The sequence below is a fragment of the Aethalodelphis obliquidens genome, unplaced genomic scaffold (assembly GCF_003676395.1).
Source record: "Aethalodelphis obliquidens isolate GAN/ISIS:26980383/991018 unplaced genomic scaffold, ASM367639v1 scaffold4, whole genome shotgun sequence".
NCBI classification, from domain to species: Eukaryota; Metazoa; Chordata; class Mammalia; order Artiodactyla; family Delphinidae; genus Aethalodelphis; species Aethalodelphis obliquidens.
In genome coordinates, this window is record NW_020837948.1 from 57622475 (window position 1) to 57647112 (window position 24638).

The following is a 24638-nucleotide window of genomic DNA, read 5'->3' on the forward strand; positions in this document are numbered from 1 at the left end:
CTATGCCATTGCACTTGGCAATAGCACAACTCCTGTTCATTCAACAAAAGTCAGGAATTTACAAAAAGAACTTTTGCATCTCAAGAAGCAGGCTTCCTACCTAGTTAAATATGCTGTTAACATAGATCAGTGAAACATTTACTTGAGACATGCTCATGCTGGATTTAAGAGCATACTTGAATGGTTTGAAACTTTAATTTGTTCATAACATATAGGACCAGAGCTATTTCTTGCTTAAATTAAATTTTCAGAAGAAAAAAACGTACATTTATGAATGCTCACTGCCATAGAAACAGCATTCCTTTGAAAACAATACCCATGTCCTAGACATAAAACACTAAAAGAATCAGCCACGGGAACAAAGATGTGTGTTCCCTTCTCTTCTGGATTTAAAGGTTGATAATTATATTTCTAAGAACCAGCATTATGGGCTCCTAAGGCTGACACAAAGATGGGAAAGGAGATGCATTAAGGGATAATTTCTTGGTAATGAGGACCTCTAGAAAGCATGCACATTATGTTTTTATGTAGAATAAACACATTACTATAAAATATGAAGAAGAAAATCCTTACCCGAATCCAGAAAGTAAGCGACAGAAGAGAAAGAAGCCATAACCTTGGACAAATGAAGAAAGGAAGGCAAAGAATCCGTTGATAGACATGCAAATCAGAAGAGACTGCTTCCTTCCCACTTTGTCTGCCAGTCCTCCCCAGAAGAATGCCCCCACCATCATCCCGAGGTACACTATGCTGCCTGCAACACACAGAAAACAAAGAAACACATCAGAGACTGGGAGTAAGCGACACATGTAACAGCAAGTGAACACGGAACAAGATACATTCCAGAATTTTACGTGGGAAAAAAATTCCTTTAATAACAGATCCTTCAGGACACACGGATCAGCTTTCAAGTTGGAAAGCAAGCTCTGTGGGCTACCTTTGGCTGCCGCCACGGCCAGCGGCAAGGGCAAAAGATGAAACAGTCACATTCTCACCAGCCTTGTGGGGATGGGTACCCAGTGGGCAAGCGTAAGGAGAAGTCTCCACACAGAACAGCCCTGTAGTTTGACTCATGGCTGTGTCACCTTCGGTCCGAATGCCCAGCTTAGCGCCGCAACAAGGCCAAGATTGGAAACTGAGTCAAGGGCTCCCGGGTCAAAGTGGATCCCCCTCAGTGTCCCTCTTGGCATCACTGAGTATACAGGTGAATTTTCTAATTCACTTGCTTCTTCTAAAAAACCAAGCCCTCATAAGCTCTGTCCAGAATCTTCTGCAGGATGAAATAATATTAGGTATGGCAAATGTTACTTCCGGGAGGTTTCTAAAAGGGTGTGCAATGTCTAGGGGAAATGGTATAATTAATAAATGAAAGTTTGGCTTTAAAAAAGCTGCCATAGGGCTTCCCTGGTGGCGCAATGGTTGAGAGTCCGCCTGCCGATGCAGGAGACACGGGTTCGTGCCCCGGTCCGGGAAGATCCCACATGCCGCGGAGCGGCTGGGCCCGTGAGCCATGGCCGCTGAGCCTGCGCGTCCGGAGCCTGTGCTCCGCAGCGGGAGAGGCCGCAACAGTGAGAGGCCCGCATACCGCAAAAAAAATAAAATTAAATAAAATTAAAAAGCTGCCATATTTTATCCATTTCTACTTTTTCCTTTGCTTCACCAAAGCACCATTTGACTAGTCCCTTCTCAAAGGCATGTTCAAGATACTCAGCAGCATCTGAGTCACAAGCTAAAAAACAGTGCCTTAATGATTGCTTTCGATTACTTAGGAAAATATTCTACTTAAACATTCACCAGAAATCGTTTGCTTAACAGAGTTAATGAATTAATATGAGACCCAGAAGGATAACATTTGGCAAAGTCTGCAGATGCTGCTTTGCAGATAGCCCAGTATAGACAGCTACAGTGAATGGCGAATGTTGGAGCAATTATACAATAAGACGAAACAGAAGCTGTTTTTTATTTAGACTGGGGTAGGGTACTGCAAAGAGGTGGGTGGTCATCCTTTGCCTGGCTGGGGGTGGCATATTTTTCTCTGTACTATGGGGCTGACGACCATAGACAGACCATCCTTCTCAATAAAGAGATTACTCACATCATGAGGCCCAATGCATGTCCGGAAGACAATTTAAAGAATGTATCAGCACAAGGCAAAGGAATCCCCAAAGCAGACAGATTCACCCAGGGAAATGCATATGCAGCATAGCTCTTATTTATAGCCTAAGAGGCTTGAGTTTGCCACTCACGCCTGTCAGAAGAATAATCAGTAGCTAAGCTGCTTTATGATAATGTCTGTCTTTAAAAATGCCTACAAATCAGAAAGTGAGCTCCATCCCTCAGGAGTGGCCCGTGGCTTCTGTTGTCAAAAGACTTGGGAATCTTTCTTGTAGCTCCAGCCCCAGGAACAAAAAATGGTCCCTAGCACTTGCGGAACCCTTGCCAGTTCTAAACGTTTGCATGAATTAACATCACGACCACCCTTTGAGGTTAATACTCCGGGAGCACGGTTCGTCGGTAGGGAAGCTGAGGTATACGGCAGTTAATGATTTGACCACAGAAAAGTGAGTGGCAACTACATCCCAGTCCGACAGCAGCTCTTTGTACAATGTGCTTATCGCTCCTTTAGCCATCCTGGCTGTCCTCCTGTGAAAACATCCCAGTTTGTCCAGGCTCCTATGTGGCAGTAACATCTAAAATTAAAAGCAGTGCCTCAAATGTCTCTGAGGTGCCTTCTCCCTGGGCACCACCCTCATAGAATTAAGAGTTAAGTCTGGGGTGGCAGAAAATGATAGACGGGAACTAGGGGGAAATGCTGCTTTGTCCTCCCTGAGCACGTGGCAAGGGATGCGTTATTCATTCTCAGATATTCCAGATGGACACATTCCCGACTCTCGGTCGGGGAGGTAAGAGAGTTGATGCTGCAAACAGCTGGGTGGTGCCAGAGCAAAAATGAACATCCAATCGCTTGCTAGAAAGAAGAGGCTCCTGCGCTATGTTCCAAAGGAGGTACCGTAACTCCCCTGCTCTTCTGGTGCAGGAGGGATGATGCTCCTGCTGGGCAGGTCTCCGTATCCTGTCATCGCCTTCTTCCGGGCAGTCACCCGCAGCCGTGTCATTGCTAAGCCAGGTCAGAGCTTTACGAAGTGATGATTCCAGCACTTTAAGGGCTCATAACTGGATGCCACCTTTCCCTCACCCAGCAGTAGCATGAGGACACAGCCCCACCCCGGGAGCTTCTTAAACCTCAGAGGTAGTAAAGGCTGAGAGAGCTGAGCTTGCCCTTGACTCCTGTGTTGGAGATGGCTTAGTGGCTTGACAAGGGGCAGAAAACCCTCATTTATTATTAGCACCTTGTACTTAAGCCATTTGAAAATAAAATTTAAAGATAATACTTATGAAGAGTTTTAATATATAAAAGAGTAAAATAAAAATGGCCCATCATTCAATTCCCCCATAGGTGTGATAGGTGTGTGTGTGTGTGTGTGTGTGTGTGTGTGTGTGTGTGTGTATATATATATATATCTCCCAAATATGCCTACATAGCCAATAATTCAAGCCACGTAGAAATGTATAAAATGAAAATAAAAGTCTTCTCCCCGACCTTGATCCTCTTCTCAAAGGGAACTATTGTCAAAATTTTTTCTAATTCTTCCAGAAAGCTTATACGTATATAAAAATGGATACCCTACAGGAATTGCCTGTTAAATATAGTTTCTCTTTTCCTATGCAGTGTTTATCTTTTCCCTTCTTGTGTTTAGGATTTCTAAACTAAGCAAACCAGAAATAAATCTCCGTCACAATTTTAATTACTTCTTCAAAATACATTTCATATGTTTCAGAAAAGCATTCACCATCAGCGAATAGGGGAAAACCAAACAGTTATTTCTCCCATCGCTATTATTTCCATGCCTAAAATAAATACACCCAATCTCCCTAAAAAGAAAGTCTATTAAATTCAATTTTGAAGAATTTATTGAGCACCCGCTATGCATGACTTTTCCTGAAGTGCTAGAAATACAGGGATTTATAAGTCATGATCCCTGACCTTAGGGAAGGGAAAAGTTAGCAAACCTTCATCTGATGCCTACTCTAAGCCAGGAGAGAAGCGAAACAGTTTCAAACCCATTATTTCACACAACACGTCCCACAGCCCCACTGCACAGGGCCAATACAGAGCGGGGCAGAACCTTCCATGGCCTCCTGGGGACACACGATCAGGACAGAACACTGCACTCAGGAACCTGGGCTCCAAGTCCCTGAACTCCCGTTCTGCTCCATCAAGACGGCTTAAGGAGCTCATAATTCAGGGAGGGAGACACAAGCCCATAAGAGAATGAGCCCAGCTGTGAAGCGTGTGCTCCAACAGAGGTGTAACTAGGAGCAGAGGGCTGGGAGTTGGCTACTAATTCTGACTGTGGCCTCTGAAGAGGCTTTGCTGAGATGGGAACATCTGAGAGAATTCTGAAGGATAAGAAACATGTCAAGGTAGTATTAAATTCCTCCACAACTGACAGGTTTAGAAAAAAAACAGTGTCAAGCTGTATCTCACTTCAACTCTGGCTAAAAATACCTTTCAGATCCAAACATAATAACCTTTTGTGCCTACATGGGATTACTATTGGTAATTCGACTCTTCCATTGGGCATGCTATGGACAGAACTGAGCCTACCCAATAGTTTATTTGAGACAAACAGCTGAATTAGAAAATTCATTTCTTCATCAGGTAATCTGATTAAAACCAAACCTTTGAATGCTGGCAAAGTCATGATGTGAATAAAAGTGGAAACACTCTGGATCCCTGCCTCGTTTGTTTTCATGTTTCCATTTTGTCTTCACGATGTTGTGATAGGGAGTCCTTGAAAACTGAGAGCAGGGATAAGCTCTTACCATGGACCAGCCTTCTCTGTTCTCTGTTCCTCATGATGCTGCTGATGGTCAGAATTTGAAAGGATTTTAGTCCGAAGTTCCTTATTTTACAGGTGGGAAGATTGAGGTTGAGAGAAGCCAGTACTTGAAATCAGGTCTTCTAGATCCTCATTCCGCAGAGTATGACCCCTGAACCAGCAGCACTTGCATCCTGGGGAGAACTTGCTAGAAATGCAGACTCTAAGGCTCCACTCCACCTACAGACTCAGAATCTGCATTTGAACAAGGTTCCCACGGGATCTGTGTGCACTTTAGAATTTGAAAGCACTTTTTAGGCTAGCGTGCTCTAACCGGCACCCCCCCTTTTTTTTTTTACTTAAAGTTTGTATTTGTCTAATACGTATTTGAGGGGGGGGAGATGCAGGCTACAGAATATTTAATTCCAAAGACACAGAACAAGCAAGATCTCCCTACATGAGTTGGAGATCTCCTAAGGGCAAGCAGAAACTCTGCGCTTCTCCTAGGACCTGCTTTCCTTACACCAGCTAGAGGCAGACCTCCAGAGCAGACAGAGGCCAGGCTGTGATTCTCAGATTCTTTCATGAATCTAATGAAGACTTTAATTCAGCTGGGCTGTCAGGAAGTTGAGCTTGGCCTGAGAAATAAATGTGACCTGAAACTCACTCTCCTCCTACCACAGCTGGGGCTCAGGACACCCTTGGTCCAGGTTTCTCAGAAGACAGAAAGAGGCCTCGAGCATCACTTCCCCATTAAGGGATTTTCTAACATGGGAGCTGATTCCATTTTATTTAATCGTACCCTTATTTCCCCTGACAAATATCACATTTCCATTTCTGTCTCCTTGCTAAGCTGCTTTTGATTCTTTCTGACAATCCCTAAGGGGGCACACATCTTTTCCCTGTAGAATTTTAAACCACATTTAAACTAAACAGAACAACTTTAAGAAATAGAATAGAGTGTTTTTTCTCATAATAATTTTAGCCAATAGTTTTTTAAAAAATTGTTTTAAGCACTTCAGTTATCCGTGGCTAATGCATTATCCTATAATTCATCCCATTTATTTACAGATTGATTTTCAATTAAAAAAAACTCCATGATAGTGTTCTGAATTCAATGATAAATAATCCCCATGCGGCAACGCTCACACTCACCTTTTATAAGGGGATTTTCTTAGGTTAAAATAAAATTTTAAGTCAAAAATAAATCTTTAAGAATAACAATGACACTTCCGGAGACGGCTGTTGAAAAGAATAATATAATATCATCTATCATGTTCACAGGATTGAGAAAAAATTCTTTATTTCCTAAATCATGCTCATTATTTTTTAGATATTACACAAGAGGCAGGTGCATTTATTGTCCCAAAGATAGGGTTTTCTACCATCAGCTTGTGTTATACCCAGAGTAGAAACCTACTTAGCCAATTCTTACTTAACCAACTCAATGGATTAACCAACCCTCCCACAAACACACTGAGAATTATTTACCATCTTCCCTCTGCTTCCAATAAGCGCTTTAGGCTTACTGGGCTTATATCCAACCTGCTTATGTGAGTTCTGCTCTTATTAGTTATGTATCCAATTAAACATCAGTCACATAAATAATGAGATATGAGTGTGAAAGGAATGGGAGCTACTCCTGTGAAAACTAACTTAAGAAAGACTTGGGTGGGACTTCCCTCGTGGTGCAGTGGTTAAGAATCTGCCTTCCAGTACAGGGGACGTGGGTTTGAACCCTGGTCCGGGAAGATCTCACATGCCATGGAGCAGCTAAGCCCATGCACCACAACTACTGAGCCTGCAATCTAGAGCCCATGAGCCGCAACTACTGAGCCCATGTGCCACAACTACTGAAGGTCGCGTTCCTAGAGCCCGTGCTCTGCAACAAGAGAAGCCACCACAATGAGAAGCCTGTGCACCGCGATAAAGATTAGCCCCCGCTCGCCCCAACTAGAGAAAGCCCACACTCAGCAACAAAGACCCAACACAGCCAAAAATAAATAAATAAAAATAAATAAATTTATAGAAAAAAAAAAGAAAAAGACGGGGAAGATGAGTTACAAAAGTAAATACTTAATACACTTATTAAATAAATGTCTTAAACATCTGTATATTAAATAAATAGTAAATAAATGGTAAATAACATTTATTAAATTATATTAAATAAATTACATTAAATAAAATTTATTAAATAAATGTGAGTAACCCAACTCTAAAAGACCGAGAAAAATCATAAAGATCAAAGATTCTGTGCTTAGATGGTGGCATATTAAAGAAATTAAAACTGAAAATCAAAGCCACATGGTGGCTATGGAGATGCGGGAAAGACAATGGGGTACTTCAGTTTTGAAGCTCCCTATTCAAAGGGCATCTTTGCTCCTGCACTAGAAGAGGGTCGAATGAATACAAGCCCATATGTCAAAACACAGTGCTTAAGTCCCTACACTTATGTTGCATGGTTTCCTGCTTTTACCAACTTTTCCATTTATTGACCAATTACCAGTCTGGATTTAATTACATAATGGGGTGTCTACCTTGCCTCTGAGGACCCCTGAAGACATGCTTTGTGCTTAAAGAAATCAGGTTTGCATAGCCACTGGAAGAGTCAACAATTACCCGCCAAGTGGTTTATCTTATCACTAAAGGCAACACTAAAACAGCATCTCCTTAAGATCAGTTGCAGCGCTCACAATCTTCCTTTCCCCCATTTCCTCAGAGATTCCTTTTTTTCCCCACTGTGTACTGGAAAAATCCCTGGAATGAGGGCCAAGATATCCAGGACTAGTTCTAGTCTCCCTAGAACTAGGTGTAAGCTGTCAGGCTAGTCTTTCAGCTTCCTCTGTGTCAAATGGTAGGTAATGGTCAGCCCCATAAAACTGAACCAGCCTCTCTCTTCTGTCTGTCTGGGGGAGGAGGGGGACCTATCTTCCTTGCTGGCCTCTTATGGATCCTCCCCACCCACCCACTGATGTGGAAGCTTTCACAGCTGTTGCCCTATGGTCGCTGCTCCTGGACCCCCAAAATGGTGAGCTATGAGTGTGGCCATCCCTCGGCCAGACCCCACTGCAGCTTGTAAGAGGCTGATTCCAGGGACCACTGTGCCTCCCCACCTGCCCTTGCACCCACTCAGTTCAAGGAAGGCTGCAGCATCTTCCTCTTTATCTACAACTTGCTATTTCTCTTTCTTACTGTTTTCAAATTATGTACTTGAATTAGAAATGATAACATAAAATCTCAAGTTCAGTATTTATTCTATCGGATTCTTCCATTGTATGTGCTGAGAAGTGGACCCATTACTAAAGCAATAGGGGTTGAGACGGGGGAAGCAGAAAAACTTTTTTGTTGTTGTTTTTTAACCAAATGCAATATCCTTCATCTTCATTCCACTACTGTTTACCACTCTGAACTTTGCATCAAGCAGCAAATAGTTAAGAGCTCAGGCTCTTGAAACACACGGACTAGATATGAATTTTTGCTTTACCATTTACTAGTTGTTTGATCTTGGGTAAGTTGCTTTATTTCTTTATGCCTCAATTTTCTCCTCTGTGTAATGGGGTTCATAGGAATACCCCCTCACAGGGTCTTTGAGGGATTAAATGGGTTAAAGCACTAAGCACTGTGTGAAACACAGTTGTTCAATAAAGAAACAACAATTAATATAACTATTGGCGTGAGGGAAAGAGAGAAAAGGGGAGAACAAAATGGTGACGGAAAACAGGCAACAGGAAAAAGGGGAGGGGCTCTGGAGTGGTGTAGAAGTAAAATGACAGATTTTGGCCTCCCTCAGCTCAAGTTCTGAATAGAAGCCACCTGGAACAGCTCTGGAAGCGTAATCTAATTTTTTAAATCTCAAAGACTTATTCTTTTGCAACTTGAAACTATTTAAGTAAATAATCAATACGCTTCTCCTAAAACCAACCCCTGAGTTTTTCCAATTACTACTATTTTTACTAGCCACAGGTAAGGGCCATTGCACATTCAAATGCATCTGTGGACTTTCGGAAAATCAAACAAAAGTAAAGAAAGTACTAATATCAAAGGCACATGGACAAATGAAAAAAACCAAAACTCTAATTTGCAATAGAGAACATTTGCAACAAAAGTCAGCTCACCTTTGCCAGAAGGAACTATAAATAGCAAGCACAGTCTACAGCACATCTCTGACTCTACATTTGGAAAGTCTGACGTTTAAGTCTGTCGGTCCAGGCAGAGACTGATGTAGCTGCTTGTGTAGGCAGGTGATGCCATATCAAGGATAATTACCTAATTACCACTTGTTGCTTAAGTCCACCTGGGCACCAAACAGCCTATGAAGGCCCAAGGACACATCCACTGAATTCATGAGCCAAAGGCAGAAGGACAGCCTTGAAAAGAAAGCCCAATCTATTTTCTAAAATCTTTCCTCAAATGGCCAGTATACAGCGTGCCCGCTGGATAGGGAAAGAGATATTTAAATATTTTTGCATAAAAAATATTTTTGCATGTATGGCTCTGCAGTCCCCTAAAAGGGCAATTATAGCCCCCTTCGTTTGAAAAGCAATAAAGAAACAAGTCTTGGGAATTAAGAGCATTACAGCGAGTCACTTTGTGGTGCGCCACGGATACCACACATCAGTTCCACACCAGTGGGATCCTTGTCTCCACCGACTTCCCCCACTCCCAGGCCTGTGCTAAGGGAGAGAGGTGGTAATTAACTGAGCCCTTTCTTCAATAGCCCATCACTGAGCCGACCAATGAAGCAGGTGATCATTCATTCCACAGCTCTTAGTTGAGCTTCTGCGGAAAGCCAGGCGTCTAGTATGGTATGCGGAAAGGGGAGGGAGGAGAGGTCTGCAAACAGGGAAGGGACAAGGCCCTCCCTCTCGGCAGCTCACAGCCAGGTGTGGTGGTTTCAGACCATGGCTGCACATGAGACTATCTGGGAGCTTTAGGGAAAAGAACACTGATGCCCGGGCCACACCCAGAGATTCTGGTTCTGGAGTAGGGCTTAGGGCAACAGTACTTTTAAAAAAAACTCCCCAAACTATTCTAATATGAAGCCCTGGGCTCTGAACCTTTGGTTTCCTGGGAGATTAAAAACATGCAAAAAATTAATTACCATTAAATGAAACACATGCTCTAATTAAGGTGAGTACATTATGCTTAAGGGGGAAAAGGAAGGAGCGACTTAATTAATTCCAGGGAATCTGGAAAGCTCCCCATAGAAGGTAATGGTGGATCATGCTGAGTTTTGAACAATGAAAAAGAATTCTCCAAGTAAGAGGGGAAAATTCCAGGGGAGGGAAGAAGATTAAGTTCAAAGTTCTGAAGGTGTGTCAAAGTACAGCACACTAAGGGGCCTCTAGGTGGTTCAGGATGGATGGACTGCAGAATTCATGTGCAGAGGAGAGTGTGGGGAGAGATGAGGCCGGAAGACATGTTGAAGTCCACCCAAAGAGTTGGCCTTTATCCTTTGGGAAACTCAAAAACATACTGGACATCAACCACACCTGAAAAGACCATTTCAGCAGCCCTGTGGAGGACAAACTGCAGCGGGAAAAGAGAGAGGAGAGGGGAGGGGAGGGGAGGGGAGGGGAAGGCCCAAACCAGGGTGAGGCAGTCAAGTGCTGAGGTGCCCTGAGCCAGAATTTAAGGAAGCACTCACTCTCAAGCGCTAACTCTGCATTTGCACAACCCTGAGAATGAGTGCTTCCTTAACATTGTGCTCTAGGCACCTCACTCTCCTCACCCTGGTCCCCGCCCTGGAAAGAAACCAGCTGTTGAAATATCACTGAGAAGCAGCCCAGGGAAGGAATGAAGGCAGCCTGATCTAAGGCTGGGGCGTGGCAGACTTGGAGAAGAGGGGCAAGGCTCAGAGTACTGTTAGTAGTCAGGGCCCACACTTCTTGTAAACTAAGGGGTGAGGCAAGGAAGAGTGGGAACCGACACTGGGGAGTCGGGCTTGGGACAGGTCACAATAAAATTAATAAAGAGAAGGCGTCCAAGAGGGGGGCAGCCGTGACAGGGCCAATGTCTTAAACATGTGAGGAAGAAGTTCACATCAGTAACCCTCACAATATCATGTGTAACAGGGCAGAATAGGGCAGTAGATGCAAATCCATGAAGCGATGATCAACACAGCTGATGATCGGGAAATAGTTCATGAAGGAAGCAGGGCTTGAGTTGAGCCTCAAAAAAAACACAAGAAGAATATGAATAAGGAGATGGGCAGAATGGCATGTTTGCTTACACTCAGACATGTACAACAGCGCTGGGGAAGGTCTGGAGTGGGAAATAACACGAGTAGGTTGGAAGGTGAGCAGGGTAAGCAGCCTCGTTAAAGTGGCTGGGTTGGACGTGTGGAGAAGTACAATTAAGCTGGATAGAGAAAATCCTTAAATAACAAGCCAAAACAATTTTTTTTGAATTTTATTTTTTATACAGCAGGTTCTTATTAGTTATCTATTTTATACATATTAGTGTATATATGTCAATCCCAATTTTAATGAATAACATAGACAAGGGGAGCCACCGATGGGTTGGTTCCCAAGTTGGGTATTCATGCCACTTGCTTCATTTCAACTACTTAACTCTGATGTTACAGCACCAAAGCAGCCATAGATAACATGTAAGTAAATGGGCAGGGCCACGTTCCGATAAAACTATCGACAAAAACAGGCAGAGGGCCAGATTCAGCCTGTGGGCTATAGTGGGCAGACCCCTGCTTTGAGCAAAAGTTTGCCGGGAGCCATGACAGGAACCTAGAAAAGCCTTGGGCTTGTCTTGGAAGAGGTCACCAGTGGTCTCTGACGGGGCAATCTCAGCGCAGCACTAATGATGAAAGCAGGGGACAGGAGACTAAAGCAGGGAAGCAGTGAGGACACAGAGGCAGCAGGAGAAGCTAGGACAAGTGCCGATCACAGGAGCAAAGGGGTACAACGTTGCTGGACTGGGAGAAAAACTAGAACAAACACACCAGCACGGGAGAGCAGTGAAAAGTGACAGAAGAAAAACATCAAGCACACTAATATGGACACCATTGCCCTGAAACCAGAGCCACAAACATAACAGAGAATAGCAGAGGGCTTCTGTTACCAAAAGAGTGGGCTACTTAGGAAGAAGAGTACTTATCATGTGTCTTATTTCCAGAAAATCCATGAAAACCAGGCTTGTGAAAAATTTATTAATCTCAAGTTTAAGCATAACTGCAAGCAATAAAAGGATTTTTTCCAGAGATGTCTCTTGTATATCAGCACAGTGAACAAATAAAGCATAAAAATCCAAAAGGAACTGGTATTTTAGACGAACAGAACAAGAAAATAATTTTTCAATGATGTCCATGTTACATCTTTTGATATTTTAAGCAACAGAAAGGCCTGCAAGAGAAAAACTCCTGTAGCTTATCTCAGGCCATTTCTAGACTCTGGGGACGTGACTGTGCACGGCAGGAAAATAGGTCTGAAAATGGACTCAAAGTTCACACTGCGTTTCGTCAATATTGATGAAAATGATCACACAAGTCCTCCAAGACTCTCTCTTGGAAAATTATGTGTACATTTTCTTGGTTGCTGTTGGTTTAAGTTTAGGTGGCAGATACCAAAATAAAAACCAGACTAGATGGTAATCGACTCCAATAAAGATCTAAAGAGAAAATTCAGTAGTCGATTTCTGATGCTCCGACATGACTTTTTGTTTCCTCAAATAGGCAAGTACCTAAACTGTCAGTCCAGGAAGATGAGTGAATACATATCGGGATTGGCCTTGGACTAATGGATATTGGTCCTCGTCCATTACTGCTGGCGAAGCGGAGGTGAATTCAGGGCAGCACTTTTTGACACTTGAGATTTATTTTGTCATTAGGGATGAAACATCACACAAAGGTTCCTCAACCCAAACTGTCAGAAGTACACTTGGGTGTTTCAGGGAAGGTCACCCAGATAGTCAGGTGTTGATCCATAGTACTGAAGCTGTTAGTTAGTGGCTGATTATTCTTGTTATGATTAGAAATGATTTGGGTTTAGCATGAGCAGTTAGCCATCTGCTTCTCAGATTAGGAAGGAAAAAATGTGATCACTCGAGAGTAAGAAAAAAGTAGGAATTTTAGGGGCTTCCCTGGTGGCGCAGTGGTTGAGAGTCCGCCTGCCAATGCATGGGACACAGGTTCGTGCCCCGGTCCGGGAAGATCCCACATGCCGGGAGTGGCTGGGCCCGTGAGCCATGGCCGCTGAGCCTGCGCGTCTGGAGCCTGTGCTCCGCAACGGGAGAGGCAAAAGAAGGGAAGGGCCTGGGTACCGCAAAAAAAAAAAAAAAAAAAAAAAAGTAGGAATTTTAGTCAATTATTATATTATGTCGCAAAACCAAGAAATAAACCCCAAAGAATGTTGAATTCATTTTATTTTCTCTTCTAAGACAAGGCATGTTAAAAATCGACCTACCCCCCAATCCCTCAATATCCCCTAAACGCATCATAGTCATTCTTATCTTTGAACCCTTATCCACTTAATTTTACCTGAAGTATCTTTCTCTTGCCTTTCATCCAAATCCTGTACCTTGAACTTTTCCTCCACATGCTTTGTGAGAACGCCCCAAACTACTTTAGTTTTCATGAGTAACTTCTACATATTCTCACCCACATTCTGAATTCTTTTGTCAGTATTTCATGTGCATCAGTCTTACCTCTAGAACTAATTTGCAACTTGATCTCTGATAGGTAACAAATCTTACAGCATCTTATTCTGAAACTCCATGAGACTATATCGTTCTAGACACATTTTAAATAATCAGTAAAACCTAGCTAATTTCATTTGAATTTAACATAGGCAGCTTAACTCAAACCCTAGTACCTCTCAGATACAGCTGTGCAATTGATGGAACTAATGTAAATCTGAAATTCTAACCATAAGACCTTGAATGTCCTAAGAAAATGTGATGAATGGCACACTTGAGAATTTTGTCTAGAAGAGTGATTCCCAGATGCACATCTAGAGAACAGAGTTCATGAGAAAGTTTCCACCAGCCTATAGTGAAATGAGAAAAATAAGGAAAATAGTATGCTTTTTTCATAAAGATAAATTTATTCAACTTGAAGGTCATTTAGTAAGCATATGTCCTTCCTGTTATTTTGATGTGAACATGCCTTCTGTTTTATGAAGTGATAGTGAGTATAATGAGTAGTGTGTGTTGTTGCCATTATTATTATTTTTTAAATGACCTTCCCTAGCAAAATAAAAAGTTGGTTTCCCTATGTCAATCCACCTAATTTTTTTAAACTGGACTTTAAAATCTAAAAGACTGGGAGCCACTAGTATAAAACTCCAAATGGTGAGAACAATATTTTGGACATACTGCACTCTGAAAAACAGCTAACAGAAGAAAATTAATTTACTAAGCCGTGGCTCACAAAATGAATTTCTAACATGGAACAGAATAGAGCCGTCTCCTTTGTGCGTGTGATTACACAAGGTGGCTGCAAATTCCTCAACATTCCTCCCATCAGGAGGTGAAGTCTACGTTGCTTCTCCTTGATTCTGGGTAACCACTTGACCAAGAGAGTATGACAGAAATGATGCTGTGTGACTTCCAATATTGGGTCATAAAAGGTCGTGTAGACCTTGCTCGTTAGAACACTTGCTCTTGGATCCTTGAGCAACCATCTAAGTCTGACTCCCCTGAGAATGCCATGCTAGAGAGGTCACAGTAGGTGCGATCCTCCACAGTCCCAGCTGAGCCCTGCCAAGATGGCCGCCATCTTGGACCCTCGAGAACCGTCCATCTGCCAGCCGAGCCCGGTCCAAATTCCTAGCCCACAAAAATGTGAGGCATAATAAAATGGGTTTTGTTTAAAGCCACTAAGTTTTGGGGTAGTTTGTCATACAACAACATATATCTGTAGTAGCATATTCCCTAAAACACTTCTAAAAACATTCCATTCATTGAGATACTCAGATTATAAGGAATACAGTATTAAGAATCATAACTATTTCTCCACGTTCAGTTTGAGGAAGATCAGAATGGTCTGTTAGTAATGCTTTTTGTACTGCAAATCATTTCAAAGGAATAACATAGTGAGCACATCCATTAAGGCATTCTCCTTTCCTCCCTTAATTCCAGCCCTAAAAACAGTGGGTGGGGGGCAGGGGCAGAAACAAGCTAGAAAGTTCTCCCTCTGCCTTCCAGTCAAATCTTTTTCTAGAAAATTCCAGGAAGGATTTTGGGGGGGTTTTGTTTCATTGTTTTGATGAGTGGGTTTTAAAAGTAGGGGAAGGAATTAAATAAATGGGGAGCAGAAATGAAGAAGAGGGTGTTTCATGGGTGGTGGTGGTCGTGGGTGATTTGGTTCTAAGATGGGAGACTTGATCATGACTACAAGGAAGGGAAACAGGTAGAAAGCACTTTCTCCCCAAGGAAAGCATATTCATTAGCTCCTAGAGGCAAGAGCATGAGGACATAAATTCCATGTCCTCTGGAGTATGCCCAACGCACTGTGGCTGATTAATGAAGCTCAGAGGCAGGATGGAAGAGAACCACAGCTCTCCTTGGGAAACTGGGTAGCAAATTCACTACCCAGGTTTTCTCTGCACGACCGCCCTCCCCCAAATTGAGACCCTCCAGGTCCCTCCCATTTTCCTATCTTGAGACCCTGCAATGCGTGAAATCAGTGATCACGTATCTCACAGCACAAATGAGACTAAATGTATTAAACTTTGACTCACTGCGGGTGGGTGTAGGGGAAGAGGGCACCGTGCACACAGGGTTGTCACAGATAACAAGCTGCTTCTTGGGGCCAGGCTAGAGCCTCACAGCTGTGTGTGCAGACAAGCAGAGCCGTGTTGCATGTTGGGATCTGAGGGCTTTGCGCTACATTCATGCTCATTCAGAACTTAGGACAATGCCGTCACCTGCCCAACTGCGATCCGCCCCGTCCCAATGGAGACACGCTGACAAAGGTGCAGGGGTGCTGTCGGACAAACCTAACAGGATTTGACTATTGCCTTTATTACTGATTCTAACTCTGTCTCTCTTAGTGGCCCACACACTGAGTTTCCCAAAGAGAACGACTCATTAAACCTCTGGGTTGTATGGTTAGTTTTCATTTTAAAAGTTCCAATTTCAGCTTTTTGAAATAATACGTTATGTATGTTTTAGATCTTATGTCTTAATTGTTTAGCAATACAAAATACAATTATAGATCATTTTTCTACAGTTTGGCACACTCAGGATTAATGTTAAGGGTATCCCATCAGCAAATCAAGTCCCACTGTAATAGGGAAGAACAAATCTGACTCCATATTAGATCTGTTTCTTTTACTTTAACCTTTGTATTCTATTGCTTCTGCTTCGAGGTAAGAATGTTTCCTTTAGCCTGAAACATACTGGATAGCCCATTCTCAAGGGGCTGACCTTTAAGGGTATAACACTTTTCCATTCATATAGAGACAAAAAGTTGCAGAACAGAGTATAACATTCATCTTGCTGGAGGTTTACAGGAACGTGGTGACCTGAGCTATGTGGACAGCTGCAAGAACAAAGGAGTCCAGGGTTTCCCTGGTGGCGCAGTGGTTGAGAGTCCGCCTGCCGATGCAGGGGACACGGGTCCGTGCCCCGGTCCGGGAAGATCCCACATGCCGCGGAGCGGCTGGGCCCGTGAGCCATGGCCGCTGAGCCTGCGCGTCCGGAGCCTGTCCTCCGCAACGGGAGAGGCCACAACAGTGAGAGGCCCGCGTACCGCAAAAACAAAAAAGGATTCCAACACCAAGAAGTCTGCAGCAACCAACTGCACCCCCCCCCCTTTTTAGTATAAAAGAAGCCTGAATTCTGACTTGAGTAAGATGGTTCTCTAGGACATTAGTCCACCATCTTCGCAGACACTGGGCTTTCTGAATAAAGTCGTTATTCGTTGTCCCAGCACCTCATCTCCTGATTTATTGGCCTGTTGTGTGGCGAGCAGAATGAGTTTGGACTCGGTCACACCACAAGCAAAGTTTTCTAGAATGTGGGGGGAAAATTTTTAGCACTATTTAACCCTTCTGTGTTAGATCCAATTTTTTCTCTGCACTTCAACAATTATGACTGTCACTAGTGTCTAAACATTCACAATTATATTCAGTGTCAATTTATCATATGTATGTGTGTATATATATATATGCATACATACATACATATACATATATATTCCCTCCTACTTTACAGGATAAATTCTCTTTTTACTTGAATTATACCTAATCCCTGGGGCTTGTGAGTAAAATCTAGTCATGGTCAGATTTCCTTTTGCTTTATAACAAAGGGCAATAGGAGATTACAATTTATGTTTTAGGTACCTAACTGTCCTTGGCAAACTCTAGCCTCTAGGGGGAGCCAAAGACTCCCCCTCATTTCACCCAGCAGGGAAGAGCTCTGATTCTGTGAAGGACAAAATAGAAACTTTGGAGACTTAAAAACGAGGCCATGCAGTCGGGATGGAAAATGATCTCTTCATTTGGATCATCTCTCTTCCCTGTAATGTTTTATCTTGTATCATCTCCTGCCCCCACGTCTCCTTTCCCTACTCTCTCTCTCCTTCCAGCTTTTCTCAAGAACTGTGAGATTTTTACCTTGCTTGGAAGCTAATAAATTAGCCTAGTGGTTTCATGGATGCAAGTAGAAGACACAAGTGTCCTGGCTCGGACACAAAGGACTCTCATACTCCCAGCAACAGCAATCACCAGGGTATGAGCATGTGTGCTGACCAGGAAAGAATGGAGAAGGTAGCTACAGCCTGCCTCTGGCCTTGGTGTGATGCTAAACAAAGAGCAGCCCAGCTCATCAGGGAAGGAGACCACGTCCACATTTGGTGACTTATTTTTCGCTAGTAATCAAGAGTGTACAGCACTCTTGTGCTGTACAGGTCTACAGCAGGGGTGGACAAACTATGTTTTTGTATAGCAAAGAATGGTGAGCTAAGAATGCTTTTTTTTTTTACCTTGCAAAAGGGTTATAATAAAGAAGAATATGTAACAGAAACCATAGGTGGCCCCAAGAGCCTAGCGTATTTACTATCTGGTCCTTCATAGAAAAAGTTTGCTGACCCCTGGCCTACAGCATCCTCTGTACTTGGGGACCTATAGGGGTGGAGGATGGGGGTGGCAGTATGGCAAACAGAGGATCCAGCGTCTCTCTCTCTTCTGTTTCTTAGTCCATCAGAGCTACAAAAGGCAGGCCTGATGGAACAAGTGCATTATGAGATTACCTTGCTCTTTCATTATTACCTCCCATCCCCAACGTAAACACCAGAGGCAGGCAGAGTTCATAAGACGGGGTTGAGATAATGGCGCACTGTCATATCAACATTTTTGTGGAGAAGGGTTTTTTGACCAGCGTGCTGCTAGTCCAGCTGATTTCTTTCTTCCTTCCTTTCTTTCTTTCTTTCTTTCTTTTTTTATTAATTTTTATTGGAGTATAGTTGCTTTACAATGTTGTGTTAGTTTCTGCTGTACAGCAAAGTGAATCAGTTACATGTATACATATATCTTTTTAGATTTCCTTCCCATTTAGGTCACCACAGAGCACTGAGTAGAGTTCCCTGTGCTATACAGTAGGTTCTCATTAGTTATATATTTTATACATAGTAGTGTATATATGTCAATCCCAATCTCCCAGTTCATCTCACCCTCCATTCCTCCCTTGGTATCCATAAGTTTGTTCTCTCATTTGTCACTCTGCTTCTGCTTTGCAAATAAGTTCATCTGTACCATTTTCTAGATTCCACATATAAGTGAAATTATACAATACTTGTTCTTCTCTTTCTGACTTACTTCACTCCGTACGACAGTCTCCAGGTCCATCCATGTCTCTGCAAATGGCACTATTTCTTCCCTTTTTATGGCTGAGTAATATCCCATTATATACATGCACCACATCTTCTTTATCCATTCCTCTGTCGATGGACATTTAGGTTGCTTTCATGTCCTGGCTATTGTAAATAGCGTTGCAATGAACATCAGGATGCATGGATACTTTCGAATTAAGGTTTTCTCCAGATATATGCCCAGAGCGGAATTGCTAGGTCATATGGTAGCTCTACTTTCAGTCTTTCAAGGAACCTCCGTACTGTTCTCCATAGTGGCTGTACCAATTTACATTCCCACCAACAGTGTACGAGGTTTCCCTTTTCTCCACACTCTTTCCAGCATTTATTGTTTGTAGATTTTTTGATTGGTGCAGTTGATTTCTAACAGCTGCCATGAGCCCTCCAGAGGACATCTCAGATTCTCTTGGGAAACCACTTCTTTCCTACCAACCACAATATTTCTCCACCAACCGACACCACTATTCTACCAGCCTAGTTTATGTAGCCAGCCAAATTATTTTGCTACCTGGCAAGCTGATTCACCTTGTACCACCTTTCTCAAGCCCCCCAAACTCTATGTGCTATTGTTGTTAGGACAGGTTTCCAAGCAGCATCAGCAGTGTCTGGTAGCCTTGGTAAGTGGTTCCACGTAAAGGAACCGATTAAGAACGTTATTATCGCCAACCTTCAGTCAACACAGGATTTACACAAACCTTGGCTCATCAGGTAACGGTTTGATACAGGTGATGGATTCCCCTGGTGCTACTGAGGGACTTATCAGTTTTGTTCTATCTTCTTTGATCCAGCAGTTCTCTCAGCTTTAGAAACAAAACCCTAACTGACAAGCCTGGGATAAAGTACATCTACTTAAGCTTTTGTAATACCCCTAATTCCTAGTTTGTCACCACCCTGACACAGTTTTCAGCCAACAACTCAGAAGGTTCCTCTGAAAATTACATCACGTTTAGATGCTAAGTACAGTGCACTAGTCACAGAGATCTGGGCCAATCTTATTACGCCAGTAAATTGGAATGACAACCATCACATTGCGATAGCAATTCTGGGGAAAGGAATGCTTCTAAATGGAACCACTAGCCGAATCTCACCACCTACCAACCAGCCAATGTTCCCACATTAATTCATTTTTAACATACATTCAGAATTCTCCCTTAAAGTGTTTGACGGGACAACTGTTCGTTCTCATCCATCTTGTCCAATAAAATGTATTCTATGCTTCTATTTTGTTATGTTTTACTTTCACTCTGTTAGTAGAACTTCCTGACATGGGAACCCCGTTAAGTCAGCAATACCTTAAATAACAGTTCATTAATTAATAGTGAAAAATAGGGGGAAGTTTGCTAGAGTACTTACCACAGCTACAGTAGCATCAAATGAGTTTCTCAAGATTTATGTTACACCAGAAGAACTAATTAAGCAATGATGTCTTCGGGGTAGTCTCAGCGACAAGAACAGAGCAGGAGATTTTCTCTTCAGGGTTAAATTCATCACTGGAGCTGCCCTGGAACATCTTTTCAGAACTACTAAAACCCCCAGAGCCTACATATTTTCAGAAAAGGGAGATTGTTTTATATTTTATGAGAAAATTTGTTGAGAATCATTGTTCTCTGAACTTTACAGTGCATACTTATTAATAGAATGTAATTTAGGAGAGAGAGGTGAGAGCTGACGAGGGAGGGAAGATATATTCATCTCAGGACACCAGGAAAGCAAGGGAGTGGTTGGGAGAGCAAGACGGACTAAAGAAATACAGTGTGGAGAGAACCAGCCGCCTCCTAGGGCTGACCTGGGGACGGGCACCGGGCATCGGTCAGAGAGCTCCAGTAGCCTTCATGACACCATCTCCAAAAGGAGATGAGAAATTTAGGAATACCTTTTCACTTAATTACTCTTTAAGGATCTGGGACACATGAACATTTCTAAAATTTTATGAAATCTTCTACACTTTCTGCTCTTTTGCCTGCCTGCTTTTGTTTTTGGCCAACGTGATTAAAGTAGTTTTACTCATTATTGCTGACCTGGATCCAAGGTGAGAACGGGACCCACGGAGAGTAGTTCTGGTAGCCAGGAGGGGGCCTGGCAACTGCTGTAGTCGGGTGAGCAAGGGAGTGTCAGCTAAAGCAGCGGGTGTCAGATAGGGCCACAGGGTGCAGAGTCCTGGAGGTCAGGGGGAGCCAGCAAGGGCTGCACTGGCAGGAACCCTCCAGCAAAGGACAGTCAGAACTGGGACTAGTTAACTCTGAACCCATGGATTCTGATTCTACCTAGAAGCAGCCCATGATTCACATGAAGAGTCAAGAGGCCCAGGGGCGTTGGGAGCATTTATGCAGGAAATTCAGGGACCCTTTCACCAATATGTCCTAACCAGGACTTATAAAATGATTGCCTCTCACTGCAAGGAAAAAGCAATTAAAGGTTATATAATAGATGTACAGATATCACACGTCTGGATATACCATGAAGGGAGAGTCCATACATTCTGCCTCAAAAGTAAAAGTAGTTTTCTCTGTCCCACACTGACTTCCTATTTATCCTCTATCATTTTAGGACCCGAAAGTGGTGTGAAGCATCCTCTAGATTGGGACCTTTTTTTTAAGCCTAGGAATAACTCAGTTGTAAAGATTCTGATTCCAATTCCCAGGCCTAAAGATTCTTCACCAGCAGGCACTCAGTAGAGGAAGACTGCATGCCTTCTAGCCGGACTCTGACACTTATTAGCCATGTGACCTTGGACAGACTAATTAACCTCTCTGGGCATCAGTTTCATTGCTTGTAAAATAGGGATAATAACAGTACCTTCCTTACGGGGTTATTAACAAGATAAAATGAGTTAAATCTTGTAAAGTGCTCAGAACTATTTCTGACGCACAGTAAAACCTATATAGGTGTCTGCCACTATTTTTCTTCTTCGTTTCCCCGTTTATAAAGACAAGCTAATGCTGTCTTCCTCTAGCTCACATAAATAATATGAATGCATGCACTCAACTCTGAGAGTTATGGCATTTTAGGGCTTTTCCCAACACACTCATCAGTCACATTCAAGGCACATCAAGACACAAAGCCTAGGAGGATACAGAGGTAGAATGGACATGAGATATTGAGTCAAACGACTTATTTTACATATGAAAAACATACGGCTAAAACCTGCTATGGTCCTAGAGTTAGTCTGGCAACACAACCAGGACTAGAATTCCGTAAAGTGCATTTGCCAGTGTCTGAAGATGTAGGTTCACATAATAATATCAGGTACCTATCAAGTCAGTATTACCATTGTTCACTGTCAGTCCAGTCTGTTCTTTTCAGTAGCATGGTCAAAGGTGAAAATGTCTTAAGTTCTGCAGAAGATGTCACATATAATTATGTAGGGTTGGCTAAGGGTGGGGCGTGATGGTGATGTACAGCCCATTCAAATAAAATTCATGTGGCTTGACTTCCTTCCAACGTTCTAATTTTGCATCATGCATGTCAAGTAGAGAGACCTTCTGTGTCATGGAACCCCATGCCCAAGCATCCCCTCTTAGAATAGCCTTTTAACTGGCAAACTTGACCCCTGAACACTGGACGCTATTTAAATGGGCAAAGAGCTCTGCTGTAGAAAGCCTGGCCTGTGGTGTTGAAGAAAATGAGGTTTGTTGAACAACAAGGGCTCTGTTGTTAGTCAACGTAAATCCAAATAACCTCTGCTGTTTTATGGAAGGAGCATAAATGGGGGCCCACACACTGCTACGTTCCTGAACTTGAAAGTGAGGGGTAAATAATCAATGAAACATTTTTTGAGGCAGCATTTAATAGGCGCAGCTGTTTTAATGGTGGGACCTCAGCTCACAGATATCTGCAGGATTTATTTACCATAATATCAAATGATGACTCCTACAAAGGTGCCTTTTATTTTAATTTGTCACAAGTCCTATTCCTTCTATCTCTTTATAATTGGATCTGGGCTAACTGCTCAAATACGGGTTTGCTGATACTAATTATACACTTGGAATTAAAACTCCAGTTTCTACTTCTTCCCTCTTCCCTGCCTTTAAAAGGCTTTGGAATTTGAGCCAAACCACCTCAGATTCCACACTGCAGGGATGTGGAATGCTGCTGTGTCATGTGCTAGGCCAAATGACAAAAATTTCCTTTACTTTCAAAAAATGCCTAAGACTCTTACCCATGAGGGTATTCACACCCCTACCCCTTATCTTCATTTCTATTCTGGGCATGATATGAACCCAAGATACCGCAGGGTGAAAACGGTTAGCAGGAGACTCAGGAAGAACAGTGGGCTTGAGGCCCTGGGGTTAGCCAGGGACAGGTGGAGGAGCCATTAGGTATTTATTACCCACCTCCCCTCACCCTTGGCCCAGTGTCCCTAATCCTTCTTTCTGGCCACACCTAGTTCTAGACTGTGAATCTGATTCCTGGCACATCTCTGCAGCAGCTCTCACCCTCCTGGTCTGGGCTTGGCCGGACCGGATCCTTTGACTTCTGGATCTGGATTCCATTCCGCTTTCTACCCCAGTCTACCCTGCTGCTTTTCTCCCTCCTCCCAGGCTCAACTTATTTGCTCCCAGTTCCTGAATCTACTCAGCTACTGGCTTGGTCTTTTCGAATTTGGTTTTAACCTAACAAAAAACAAACAAACATAAAACCCCCAGCTCAACAGATGCTACTCATACTATTCAGCAATAAATAGGAACAAATGATTAAAACATGAAACTACTGATGGATGGCCAGGGCATGATGCTGAGTGGGAAAAAAAGTCTCAAAAAGTTGCATACTGTATGATTCCCTTTCTATAACATTCTCAAAATGACAAAATTACAGAGATGGAGAACAGATCAGTGGTTGCCAGGGATTAGGGTTAGGGAGATGGTGTGGCTATAAAGGACATAAAGCAGTAACGTGAGGTGATTTCTTTGCGGTGATGGAACAGTTTTGGACCTTGATTGTGTGGTGAGGTTATAGAAATCCATACATGTGATAAAATTTCTTAGAACTAGCCCCAATTCTCCCCCCCCCACCAAAAAAAAAGAGATGTTAAAAAAAGAAAAAAACAAAAAACTGGTGAATCCAAACAAGGTCTATATTTGAGTTAACAGTATGATACTGATGTCAATTTCCTGGTGTGACAATATATGAAGGCTTTGTAAGATATTATCCTTGAGGGAAGCTGTGTGAAGGGTAAACAGGAACCCTTTGTACTATTTTGCAACTTCTCACAAGTCTTAAATTATTTTAAAAACATAGACACAACTACTGAATAGTAAAGTCATGAGTTCTATCCCCAGCAATAGCACATTCCAAAAAAAGGACAAAAAATGACAAGCAGAACGTCGAAATCGTAACTCAGTTGTGTGGCGTTCTTAATGAAAATATCTTATGGAATTTAGTGTCAAGTTGAAAAGCCTTGGTATTTTTAAAAAACGAAACAAAACTGGTTAAGTCACATGATTTGAACAATGATTTGTCTTTAGTTGGCAGAAAAACGGTGGGCACATAAAGTCAAGGTGACACTCACCAAAAGTTTCACATTACTCAAATCTGGTTGGCTTTTCTTTCAGCAATTATTTTCCACCATATAGTTCTTGTTCTACAATGCAGATTGTAATGTCTTCCTGACATGAATAGCAATCCCTAACAAAAGTGTCCTATGTGTGTTTTTCCCACCACCACCAAGCAATGAACAATTCTGACGCTGTCTACCTGGAGAGAACATCAAATCCCATAGTCCTACATGACTGGCCCCCTCCCCCTACTTCAGACCCCATCACGAGTCCAGATTGTTACCTGTGCTTCTGACCAACTGGTTATGGAGGGTCCCACAACCCCTTCCTAGGGTTCGATTAATGTGCTAGAGTGGCTCACAGGACTCAAGAGACACATTTTACAGACTAGATTACCAGTTTATTACAAAAGGAGATAACTCAGGAACAGCCAGA

The 24638-nt window shown here is 42.7% G+C and overlaps 1 protein-coding gene across 1 annotated transcript in view; it reads right to left on the reverse strand.

Annotated features, from left to right (window-relative positions):
- The window catches only part of SV2C (synaptic vesicle glycoprotein 2C), a 245242-nt gene that overhangs the window by 117085 nt on the left and 103519 nt on the right, over positions 1-24638 (reverse strand). Inside the window, exon 3 of the mRNA XM_027100796.1 lies at positions 574-754. Within this exon, the coding sequence (XP_026956597.1) occupies positions 574-754 (181 nt within the window). The remainder of the gene's footprint in view (positions 1-573; positions 755-24638) is intronic.